Genomic DNA, 13,226 nt, shown 5'->3' on the forward strand with positions numbered 1-13,226 from the left:
CGGCTCAGGTCATGATCCCAGGGTGGTGGGATCGGGCCCCACGTGGGGCTCTACACCGACAGCACAGAGCCTGCTTGGGATTCTCTCTGTTTCTTGAAATAAATAAATAAATACACATTTTAAAAGAGAGAGACAGAGAGATGCTTCTCCATAGCTCACATGATCTTATTTGCTTACTTGTTCAATATCTGAGGTCCCGCCATACACAACTAGAAGGTAAGTTATTGTTCACACTGCCTGCAATACCAGAGCCATTAGAGTATCTAATGCATGGTATGTGTTTAACCAATAATTGTTAAAGAGTGAGTGAATGAATAAACATCCCAGGGCATGGTGCACAAAATTCTTTCTTGCTCCTTCCACTTCAAAATGAAAAGATCCCAATTACAAATAACCTCAAGCAACAAATTAACTCTTCGATAAACAGCTTGAATTCCAATTTCAGGTCAGTAAGCACACCCAGTGAGGTTTATCTGAGATCTTTAGATCTTTTTTTTTATATGTGTCCGAGCTGTGATCACTGACCTGCACTGCCTATACTGCACTATATAACAGCCTAGGTGGGTTTTAGACGCAGATCACATTCCCAAGGCAGAGACTCTCCAACACTATATCTAGGAGGGTAAAGAAGAGGGAGATACACCCTGCTTTCTGGAACCCACTAAACTCTGGCTAGATAACAGGGGAGAAAAGAAGGCCACTTATAAGGGAATCTAATAATGTTTTTTATGTTCCAGGCTAGACCTCATTTAAAGAACTTTACATATATGAACTTAATGACTCTATAAGTTCTGTGCTAACATAACCAATTACAGATGAAGAAACATAAACACAGGTAAGTGAACGCTACTTGCCTAATATTCCACAGACTGTAATTTGCCGAATTGGGGTTTAAATTTAAGAAGTTTAACTCCAGAGTCCCATGTGTCTAACTATCACTACAAGTAAGATTTGTAAATTTAGAACTAGAACACAGTTAGTAAAAATGGGACTGTAAGAAACAAAAATGTTTTGAAAACCTCCTGGATTATACATATAAGAACATCCTCTTATCAAAAGGCAAATATTAAGTACTCTAACTGAATTTTGGGCCCTGTTCTATGTGCCTCTTTCCCTTATTTATTAATCTGTTATATGGCCTTGGGAAGTCATATCACCTCAGAATGCCTTTCTTCCCTCTTTAGGGCCAGTGAAACACCCAGACAGCCCAGTGACTTTGCAACTAACACCTGCATGACCTTGGACAAAGTTGATACTTCACCAAATTTGTTTTTCCTCACCTTGGAAAGTTGGGGTAACTCCCACAACACAATGTTATAGGGAAGATTAATAAGATAAAATATAGAAACTGGCATATAGTAGATGCTTAATAAATATTTTTACCCCAACTTTTACCATATACAAAATCTAGCCCTTTCTTAGAAAACAGTCTCTACCCTCAGTAGACTTACTAAACACGCACAGATTAGGTAGGAGATTTCCAGACTCCTTGTTCATTAACTATTAGTTGAGGGGCTCTTCTGCACAAAGTCGAAGTGTCTTAAGATAATTATGTTTCAGTTGGGGCAATGATTGTTGTACATAACTTTGTACATTAAGAACTGGAAAGCGCTAAATATTTTAAGTGAGGGAGAGTCATGAAAATTTAGAGGAGGAGGAAATTGCTTTCACCTCCAAGAGATGGGGCACAGAGTAGAGAAAGGGCATCCCAGCTAAACATTGAAGGGTGTCACTAATATGTAGTTTTTCTTTGCATAGCCCACAGAATAAAATAATTACTTTCTCCTCTGTGGTATGCTTCATCACTTTTCACTACTTTTATTACTAAATTTATATTAGACTGTCATTTCTGTTTCTGTCTCCCACTTACTGTGTGCTTCTAGTTACCAGGAACTGTCTTATCCCTCGAAATTCTCCAGCATCTGATTAAAGTAACAGCTATAGTGAGAGAAATCACAGAAAATGTTTTTTGGTTAGTTCGACGTTAACCGTGCGGCTGTAGGGTCTGACTTTGCTTAACTTTAAGCTGTGCCTCCTAGCTCTTGTGACTTTTACGGTTGCTGTAAAACACAGAATGCCCAGTTGACTTTGACTTACAGATAAACAGGGAATAATTTTTTGGTATAAGTACGCCCCATGCAATATTTAGAGCAGACTTATAAGAACACATTGTTCATTGCTTATCTGAAATTTCAGATTTAACCAGGCACTCTATTTTTATTTGCTAAATCTGACCATCCTAGTGACTGATCTTATTTGTTATTTGGAAATGGGGATGAAAATAGTACCGGATAATCTATATAAAGTATCTTGCACACAGGTAAACCCTCACTTAACCTTCCAATTAGAATACTTTAGTAAAAAGAGACACATGCCAAGCCCCCGGGACAATGGCCCTGAGCTCAAAACAGGGTTACTCTTAATTAGACGGCTTTCTAAGGACTGCAGAGAAAGTTCGACAGAACTCTGAACAAAGTTACAACGTGCTTGCGAGATTTGCAAATTTGCTTTCAACATAGTAAGTGTGTTTAGCAAACTTACTCCAGGCGGAAAAGGGATTTTCCTTAGTTACAGGGAAAGCGCCGGCTGTGTCTCTGCGCACGCGCACGAGAGCCCATGCGTCTCCACGCTCGGCCCCCGCCCACCCGAGAGAGTCACGTGGCTGAGCCGTCGCTCGTGAGGCGCGACCGGGCCTTGTCATGTGACCTAGGTTCCTACTTGGTACTGGGATGGAGCCGGAAGAGGGGACGCCCTTGTGGCAGCTGCAGAAGCTTCCAGCCGAGCTGGGCCCGCAGGTGAGGAGAGCGCGGGCGGCGTGGCAGGCGGGGCCCCGGGACGCCCCAGCGTGCAGGTCTGGCCCGGTCTGATCGTGACGCGCTGGCTGGGCTCGCCCGGGCTGCCCAGGGCTGGGACGGGGAAGGGGGCGTCAAGTCGGGTGCACGGCCCCCTGCTGCCCCTGGAGAGCTGAGAAGGCCGACGCTTTGGGCGCCACCTCCACGCCCCCGCTTGAAGCTGCCCCTCGAGGGGCTTTGCGAGCTGACTCCTTGGCTTTGCTCGCACCTGGGTGGGGGTGGCCCGTCAGCTCCCCGGCGCGGCCCAGGACCCGCTGACTCTGGGCTAGGGAGCGGAGTCCCCACCGTAGTATTTGAAAAACTTACAACGTGGAGCTGGTGGTGTGCAGCATCTCATTTCATTCATTCGTACACCACGCACGCCGGAATGCTGCCCGTGCACCAGGCACAGTGCTAGGTGCCGGGGATAGGCTGGGGACATGGGGACGTAGAGAAGCACACCCTGCCCCCTGGAGGGCTGCACAAAACAAATTGGTAAGTGCTCCCAATAACTGGGCAACTTACTTTCGGTAGGGTGGTCCAAGGTGGCCTTTCTCTCAGGAGGTGACATATACATTGAAACCTTGGGCCTGAGAAGTAACCTGGCTGTAAGGGATCTGGAAAGAGCCTCGTTCGTTTGTTCGGCCAGCTTTTCACTTAAGTGGGTCTTGTGCTGAGTGCCCAAATGGGATAAGGTAAAACGGTGAGTGAGATACAGCCCGTACTCTGCTGGAGCTTGTATCTAATACGGAAACCAAACTGAATTATCCAGTAACCAGCTTGTGGGACAGGTAGCAACCCAGATTTGAAGGGGCAAGGAGAGGCGTTCCGGAAAAGGAACGTCTCAATTTCTAGGTTGAGTTCCAGACGACGAGTCAGACTAGACAGGCTAGAAGGGAGAGAATGCTTTAGGCAGAGGAATAGCAGCTACAAGGCTAGAAAAAGGAAACCAGCCTCTGCGGGCTTTGAGGACCTGCTCGAATTCTTGGAGGCTGAAATTCAGAGTGAGAAGCAGGGCAGGGAGACTAAGGCTGGGCAGGCGAGTAGAAAGTCAGGTGGCTCGAGTCTATATGCCACGCTTGTTATTTAGCCTTAATACCAAAGGCATTGGCAGTTTTGAGTGTGAAAAATGAAATGTGGAGGCAGTAATTGCATTTATGTAATTACTGTGGGCTGTGAAAAGAGGAGAAAACCCAGTGGTTGCTGTAAGAGGAAAATCTGACTGAGAAGTGAGACTTTCCCCCTTGAACTTTCAAGCAGAAAAACGTAGACCTGAAGGAAATTTGCCCATCCCTGTAAGAAAGCAATATATGCAGAATTGAGCTGCAGCATTAGGTCTGGGAGCGGAGGTTGTTTGTCCTCAGAAGTCAACCAATCAATACATTGTATTGTAATCAATATATAAGTATGTTTACTCCCATCTCCTCTGTCGCCCAACAATTTGGGCACTTACACAACTTCTTGACCCGTTGGCTTGACTCTGGTCTCTCTCTTATTCTGAACTCCTTCGGGGTAGATAACTTTGTTTTACATTCCCGGTTCTTCAGATTTGTGTTCTGGCTCAAGGTGGGTTCTTGATCAGTGTCCGCTGAGGGAAGGAATTAATGCATACTGAACTCTGCTTAATCATGGGGGACAGTTGTCTGGATTCCAAGCTTCGATGGACTGGCCTTAAGTGTAAATGATTGGCAATTCGGAGTAAGTCCCTATTGTGTTCCACTTACAATGGGTGACAGATGGGAGTGGGGGCTTACCCTATGTAGTGTGATAGAGGCGTGTGGGGTAGACAGCGTTAAAAGCCCCTCATTTAAGACTTCTTTTTTCCTCTGTTCCATTTGTAATGGGGAAAGTGGGGGGGAGGGGAGGTGGAAGGGAACAAACTTAATTCTTATCAGGATCAGGAAAAACCATCTTAACTCTCCTGTGATTTTACAAGTGAGGAAACCAAAACGTCAGCAGAGAGAGTTGGAGTACCGTGCCCAAGGTTGTCAAACTAGTAAGTGGCAAAGGTGAAACATATGTTCAGATCTGTTGGTTGTGAGTCTTTGTATTAGCTTCCTGCTCCTGTCGTCCTTCTCCCTGCTTCTTAGTAAGGCCCATAACCTTTCTCATCATGTAGGTTGATGACGCCTAGATCCCTGTATCCAGCAAAGAATCTCTTCCTTGGGTGTCAGGCTCCTGCTTAGACATACCCCAGGTACCTCAAATTCAGTGTGTCCTTGGCTGAACTCCTTGTCTTTCCCCCTGGAACTATTCTTCCTGTGATTATAGACTCATTTTTGGTTTGGAGCACCACTGTTTACCCAGTCACTCAGCCTAAAATTCTGAGTATCATCCTTGGTCCTTCCTCCTTTTCAGTCTCTTTTACCTCAGTACTGCCCCCATTTTGAGTGTCCTCAACTATTTAGCCGCCCGCCCTTCCCTCCCCCCATCTAATTTCTTCCTGGTAAAGAGAAGGCAAGGGGCCTTTGGTCTCACCATCTCTCTTTTCCTTTTCTCTCCTTGCATCTCCCAACTTGTTGGGAAATTTATGGGAACATAATGCAAATATGTGAACAGGTTGCTTCCCTGTTGAGACAATTAAAGTCTGGACCCTGTATACAAGGCCCTTTATGATTTGGCCTCCACTCACCTCTCCAGCCTTGTATCCTTTTTTTCAAATTGAACATGTGATTGTTCACTTCATTCTTTTATGCATATGCAGTTGCTGGTGACTAGAAATGCCCTTCTCTCCCCTTAAATGGCCAAGTACTACAACAACATAATGTGGGTAGGTGATATCCTCATTCTTTTAAAAGCAGCCCTTTCTCTTCTTCTCTGTGCTTCTTTGTACTTTCTATAAATTTATAATATAGTTCCTCTCATTCTAAATTGCATTTATGTATTTATGTTTGTCTTTCTCTGACGGACTAAAGCTCTGATACGGTAGCACCTTAATCTTGTTTATCCTCAGTTTTTTCATTTGTAAAACGGGGATAATAACAAGACTTACCCCCTGTATAGGGTTGTAGTGAGGATGAACGCAATGCTTGGTACTCAGTCAGGGCTCCATATGTGGTATCCATTACAGTTATATTTGCTTTGTATTTCCATTAACTTGTTTAACAAATGGAGTGAAGTGCTCATTACCTATTTTGTACATGTGAATACAAAACATGAATGAATGAATGACTAAAAACACTTATATTCCAAAAGATAGTACTTTATCAGTTTGAGCTCTGTGTTTTGCTTTAGCATGGGGGCAGTTTGGGATAACATGGGATATGTGTAGAGAATTTGGAATGAATTTCAAATTGAGACTGTTGGTGAACGTATGGTAAATAAAAGGTCTGTTCGTAGAGGGCATTAGCCATCATTTGGAAGTGGAGTTACCAGTTGCTCACTTCTGTTCTGATATGTGTGGTGTTACAAGGGGAAGAGTCACTGCTTAAAATGAAGTGGACTATGGTCCAGGGGAAAAGATTTGGAAGACTTGTTGTTTAAAATAATTTTCCAGATTATTTGGGTTCAGATACTCTTTTAACAAGACACAAATATCCCCTGGGAAAGAAAGCCATGTTAATCATTTATCTCGAATAGTGCTGACATAGTAGGCAATCAGTTAATGTATGTTAAAGACGTGGAACGTAATACCGGTAGTGGTGGGGGTGGGGGTAGTAATAGTGATAATAACAATAATAAGAAGAATGGTAACAATGGCTAGCAGTGTGTAAGTGTTTTATACATGCTAGGAATGTGCCAAGTAATTTGCATGTACTCCTTACAACAGCGTAACGTAGCTAGATGATCGCCCCATTTTACACACGGAACAGGCACAGAACATCGAAATAACTTGATAAAACTAGTTAAGTAGTGGAACTAGGATTGAAACTAGACAGTTTTATTCAAAAATTCAGTCTTAGTCACTATGTTCAGTTATATATATGTTAGGATTTCTATTGCTGATACTAAGGTAGGGTACAGGGAGAGGAATGGAAGAAAAGAAGATAAAGGCACTGACGACTTTCTTGGAGTGGACCAAAACAAGTGAGTGTGAATGCTGTGAAAATGGAGGCAAGGGGAAATGAAATGTATAGATCTACAGTAAAAAACTTTGATCTAAAAGTTATACTTTATTATTATTATTATTATTATTATTATTATTATTGGTATAAATACAATGTCTAAGGAATCCCAAGGTGAAACTTTTATATTCACCATCATCCTTTAAGGATTATTGGAGAAACAACAATGTGTCTGTGAAATTATTTCAGCTTCTGAAGGTGGATAGAATTTTAGAAAGTCTGGGATTTTTATTGGAGCTTTAATTTTTAATTAATAGAAGTAATGTTAAAATAGTTACATTTCACTCTTCAGCTGCTCTTGTGGGTAACATGAGCTGCTCCCAACAGCATTTGTTTCCTACAAGGAAGATAAGTCTGTTTTGTAAGTTTACTTATAATTCACTTACTTTCTTTTCTCTCTAGCTGCTTCATAAAATAATTGATGGCATTTGTGGCCGAGCTTATCCTCTCTACCAGGATTATCACAGTGTTTGGGATTCGACAGAATGGAAGAATGTTCTAGAAGATATTACCAAATTTTTCAAAGCGGTAGTTGGTAAAAATTTACCTGATGAAGAGGTAACTTCACTGCAAATTTCTTATCTCATAATAAATAATAAGTAGTGTTAACATTTTTCTCAAGTTGGTTTTAGGGCACTATATCATACAGGAGCCATCATCAGTAAGTATATCTTATATTAACAAAAACATCATAATTTTGAGTAGGCAAATCTGATTGTGGAAGTTCTGGTTCTCTTGTTTTGGTTGTTTATGTTTTTAGAATTGTGATACATTTAAATCATGTAGAAGAAAACCAGAAGTTAGGTAACTGATACCTACATTCGCATTGTCACAATTAAACAGTTGTTAACATTTTACTTTATGTATTACAGGTTTGTGTGTTTGTTTTAGAAACAAGGTATTATAAATATACCCAAATACCACCTGGCATGCCACCCTTCCCCAAGAGATCACAACTTGTTGGTATACATGTTTTGTATTCCATGTTGTGGGAATGTTTATGTCTTTAAGCAATGCATACAATTATTTGAGCTGTTTGAATGTGTAACTTGTAAATGATAACATGTATCCATTTGTAATTTTTTTATGGGATATTGTTTTAGACTTGTCAGTATTGGTAAATGTAGATCTGGTTCTTATATTTTAATTTCTTATAGTATTTGATGATAGGATTAGCAGGACTTCTTTTTCCGGCCTCCTGATGAACCATTAGATCCTTGCCTCTTTCATTATTATGTATAGTGCTTCTACTGATATCTTGTGTGTGTCTCCTTATACACATACTGTTTACCCAAGGGATACAGGAGTGCTGATGCATAAGGGCACTTGTACCCCAGTGTTTGTAGCAGCACTTTCAACAATAGCCAAATTATGGGAAGAGCCTAAATGTCCATCAACTGACGAATGGATAAAGAAGATGTGGTTTATATATACAATGGAATACTACTTGGCAAAGAGAAAGAATGAAATCTGGCCACTTGTAGCAATGTGGATGGAACTGGAGAGAGTTATGCTCAGTGAAATAAGTCAGGCAGAGAAAGACAGATACCATGTTTTCACTCACATGTGGATTCTGAGAAACTCAATGGAAGATCAGGAGGGAGGGGAGGGGGAAAAAAGTTACAGAGAGGGAAGGAGTCAAACCATAAGAGACTCTTAAATACTGAGAAACTGAGGGTTGATGGGGGGTGGGGGAGAGGGGACAGTGGGTGATGGGCATTGAGGAGGACACCTGTTGGGATGAGCACTGGGTGTTGTATGGAAACCAATTTGACAATAAATTTCATATTTAAAAAAAAAAAACGTAAAAAAAAATAGCATATTGGCCACCTTTTCTAGGATAGGTATCTTGAAGTGAAATTAATGGTGTGTCCTTCCATTGAATGGCTTTTGTACCTTGGTAAAAAGTTATTTTGGCATGTTTGTGTAGGTTGCTCGCTTATAAAAAATGTAGTTTATGTATATTCATTTTGATTTGGATATTCTGGATGGGAGTTCTTTGTTAGAGCTATGTATTTTAAACATCTTCCATTATGTGGCTTGCCTTTTCACTCTTAATGGTGTCTTTTTGTCAACAGAAGTTCTGAATTTTAATCAAGTCCAGTTTTGTCAACATTTCTTTTGATTGTTAGTGCTATTAAAGTCCTGTTTAACAAATACTTGTGCCAAGTCATGAAGATTTTTTTGTTAGTTTTCTTGTAGAAGCTCTCACATTTATGTTACTGGTGCATTTTGAATTAATATTTGTCTGTGGGTTAAGGGTCGAGTTCGCATTTTTTCATATCAATAGCCAATTGACCCAGTACCATTTATTGAAATGACCATCCTTGCCCCATAGAATTTCTGTGCAGCCTTTGTTGTAAATCAGGTAGCTGTATATGTGTTGGTCTGTATCTGGACTCTTTATTCTACTCCATTAGTCTAGTCTATATTTCCCAATACTACACTGTCTTAATTACTGTAGAATTAAAGCTATGTTACATAGTCTTGATAATAGAAGACTTTCAATTTCATGCTTTTTCAAGATTGCTTTGACTCTTCTAGGTCCTCTGTATTTTCATGTACATTTTAAAGTCAGTTGGTCAATTTCAACAACAACAAAAAAACCCCTGGGATTTTGATGAATATTAGTCAACTTGGGCTGCCATAACAAAATACCATAGACTGAGTAACTTAAACAACAAGAATTTATTTCTCACAATTCTAGAGTCTGGTAAGTTAGTCCAAAGGAAAGGTGCTGGCTGATTTGATTCCCTGTCAAGAACCCTTTTCCTGGCTGCAGACTGCCTTCTTGCTGTGTTTCTCGTATAGCAAAGGGAGAGGGAAGCATTCTTTCTTATGTTTCTTTTTATAAGGGCACTAATCCCATCATGAAGGCCCTACCCTTATGACCTATTAAACCTAATTACCTCTCAGAAGGCCCCATCTTTGAATATCATCACAGTGAAGGTTTGAATTTCAACATAAGAGTTTTGAAGTGACATCATTCGGTTTGCAGCATGGAGATTGCACTGAATCTCTAAAATCATTTGGGAAACAATTTATGTCTTAATATCAATCTTCCCAATCCACGAACATGGAATAACATTCCATTTATTTGGAGTACTTCAATTCCTCTATTATTTTGCAGTTTTCAGTATAGAGATCTTGCAAATATTTTTTTAGATTTATTTTTAAGTAATTGATACTTTTGGTGTTAATTTTGTTCTCCACTTGTTTATTGCTGGTATATAGAAGCAATTTTTATATCTTTACCCCATATCCAACAATTTAAAAAAATTTATTTAATGGCTTATAAAACATTTTTCTGGATTTATTTCTTTTGTGTGTACAATCCTTTTCTTTTTAGATTTTAATACCCATTTTTTTCTTACCTTATTGCAGTGCCTAACACCTTTAAGACAGTGTTGAAACAAAAAGCAGTGTCTTATTCCTGATCTTAGGGATTCACAATTTTATCATTTATTGTGTTAGCTGTGTGGTTTTATAGATGTATACTATAAGATTAAAGAAGTTTCCTACAGTTCCTACTTTGCTGAGAATTGTTATCATTAATGGGTATTGAATTTTATTTAATTTTTTTTCCTAAATTTGTTATTTTTTTCTTCTTTATTTTGCTAATGTGGTGTCTTTCATTGGATATTTAAATGCTAAATTAACCTTGCATTGCCAAAATAAACACCACTTGGTCATCATGTATTATGTTTTTATGTATTTCTTGATTTGATTTGCCAATATCTTATTTGGGACTTTTGAATCTGTTTTTGAGTGATATTGGCCCATAGTTTTTCTCTTTGTAATGTCCTTGTCAGGGTGTCAAGTCTTATTCTGGTCTAATAAAATGAATTAGGAAGTATTTTTTCTCTTTTCTTATTCTCTGAAAGAGTTTATGCAAGATTGACTTTCTATCTTCCTTAGTACTGTGTTACTATGTTGTATAATTTTCAAGTATTTGGAGATTTTTTGTAATCAGTTATGATTTAGTTATACCATGGTAAAAAAATATATATAATTTGATTGCAGTCCTTTGAAATCTGTTGTGATTTGCTACATGTCTTGTCTTATGGTTCCTTTTGGTGAATGTTCCACATATATTTGAAAATAGTATGTTCTGTAGTTGTTGAGTATAATGTTCTGCGTGTCCGTTAGGTTAAAGAAGATAGTATTTTTTTGATTCTAATCTTTATGATTGTTTTGTGTGTTTTCCTATCAGTTACTGGGAGATGTGTTAACGTTCTAATTATAAATCTAATAAATCTAATTAGACTTACCGATTTCTTTTTAGTTCTGCCAAGTTTTGCTACTTTATATATTTTGAAGCTCTTTTATTGGATGCACACAAATTTATGATTGTTCTTTCTGTTGAATGGTCCTTTTGCCATTCTTTATTTCTTGTAATACTTCTTTTTTTTTTGTTTTAATTTTTTTTTCAACGTTTATTTATTTTTGGGACAGAGAGAGACAGAGCATGAACGGGGGAGGGGCAGAGAGAGAGGGAGGCACAGAATCGGAAACAGGCTACAGGCTCTGAGCCATCAGCCCAGAGCCCGACGCGGGGCTCGAACTCACGGACCGCGAGATCGTGACCTGGCTGAAGTCGGACGCTTAACCGACTGTGCCACCCAGGCGCCCTTGTAATACTTCTTAAAGGCTACATTGTCTGATATTAATCTAGCTATGCCAGCGTTCGTGGTCTTTGCTTTCATGCTACTTCATCAGTCAGCCCTTTACCTTTTTGTTTTGCAAAAATCTCTTGTTTGTCAGTTACACATTCTCATCTTATTCTAGGTACAGAAGTCTTTTTTTTTTCTTTTACTATCATTTTAAAGGGGTTGTGAAAGGGGAGTGGAGCTATATGTTTACATTTTAAACAGAAAGGCCCTTTCACTTACTTTCTGTTTATTTTCATAGATATTTCAGCAGTTGAATCAGTTGAATTCATTTCATCAAGAAGCTATCATGAAATGCTTGAAAAGTAGGAAAGAGGAAATCAAGAAGGCTCTGTTAGAAGAAATAGTTGATATTTCTTCTGCACAGCTACAGGATTTTGACTGGCAGTTAAAGGTGAGAATCTGTTTATAGGCATGTATTTTTTTATCTCATTTTTTGAATGGAAAGAAATATTTATTCTTTTTCATAATATAGATCTAAAATTTCTGTTACTTTAAGAATACAGTGTCAAAAATTACATTTTTTACATTATTTATGCATAAGTACAGTACAGACATCCAAAAATATGTAATAAAATTATATTGATAATAAATTTAATTAACTAGAGCTGTGAATCATTAAATATCTTAAATAGTGGAGTAGTATGTATTCAACGTATATTTTTGGCTAGAACTTTCTAGCCTTTATTATAGTCTTCCTGAGATTGGTAAATGTGATTCTGTCTCCAGGGGAAAATCTATGTATTATTAAAAGTTAACTTTGGGGTGCCTGGGTGGCTCAGTCGGTTGGGCATCCGACTTCGGCTCAGGTCATGATCTCGCGGTCTGTGAGTTCGAGCCCTGCATCGGGCTCTGTGCTGACAGCTCGGAGCCTGGAGCCTGTTTCAGATTCTGTGTCTCCCTCTCTCTCTGACCCTCCCCCATTCATGCTGTCTCTCCCTGTCTCAAAAATAAATAAACGTTAAAAAAAAATTTTTTTTAAAAAGTTAACTTTAATGAACATTTTGAAAAAGAGACTCATGATCAATAGGATTCATAAAAAACAATTTCAGACCAACTTTCCATGCTGTATAGGATACGTAGACCTCAATGAGGAGGTTGTGTTGAAACACGTGTTGAAACATATTGCGTTTCCTCATTTCAGCATGATCCTGGATAAAGTGTCTCATACTGTCTTTGTGGATAAAGTGGAGAAAAATGTGGAACAGTTACATAGTTACTTGGGTCATAGCTGGATAAACAACCAAAGCCAGATGTATTTGTGTTATCCAGGGAGGAGGTCTCTGTGATTCTGGTTTTGGCCCAGTCTTTTATGAATATTATGCTTATCAAATCTAAGATACATTATATTAATATAATACAAAGTTTAAAATTATTTTGTAGCAAATTACAGCGATGGGGGCCAAATGAAGCACAATAAATTAAGCAGCGATAACCTAGATAGAGGATTTTTATATAAATAAAACCAACTTAATATAAAAGATATGAGAGGTAGGCCAAAAGTAATATGTATGAGAATATTTAGTTGTTTTGATTTACCAAATGTGGCTTGAGTCAGCAGTATGATGATTCAGTCTTATGCTTTGTTGATAGAAATGCAGTGTTTCAAGCAGTGGGTAGTTCTAATTCTGTTTTTATTCATTTCACTTTTTAGTTAATTT

General features: G+C 39.0%; 1 protein-coding gene across 2 annotated transcripts in view; it reads left to right on the top strand.

Annotated features, from left to right (window-relative positions):
* Window positions 1-2,659: 2,659 nt before the first annotated feature.
* Window positions 2,660-13,226, top strand: part of COMMD8 (COMM domain containing 8) — a 36,355-nt gene continuing 25,788 nt past the window's right edge. For both annotated transcript variants that reach the window (XR_007151647.1, XM_047856628.1), the window contains exons 1-3: window positions 2,660-2,795; window positions 7,298-7,453; window positions 11,807-11,959. Coding sequence is in view for 1 of the 2 variants with exons in the window: in XM_047856628.1 (XP_047712584.1) it covers window positions 2,730-2,795; window positions 7,298-7,453; window positions 11,807-11,959 (375 nt within the window). In the remaining variant the exon portion in view is untranslated. The remainder of the gene's footprint in view (window positions 2,796-7,297; window positions 7,454-11,806; window positions 11,960-13,226) is intronic.

The sequence above is a fragment of the Prionailurus viverrinus genome, chromosome B1 (assembly GCF_022837055.1).
Source record: "Prionailurus viverrinus isolate Anna chromosome B1, UM_Priviv_1.0, whole genome shotgun sequence".
NCBI lineage: Eukaryota > Metazoa > Chordata > Mammalia > Carnivora > Felidae > Prionailurus > Prionailurus viverrinus.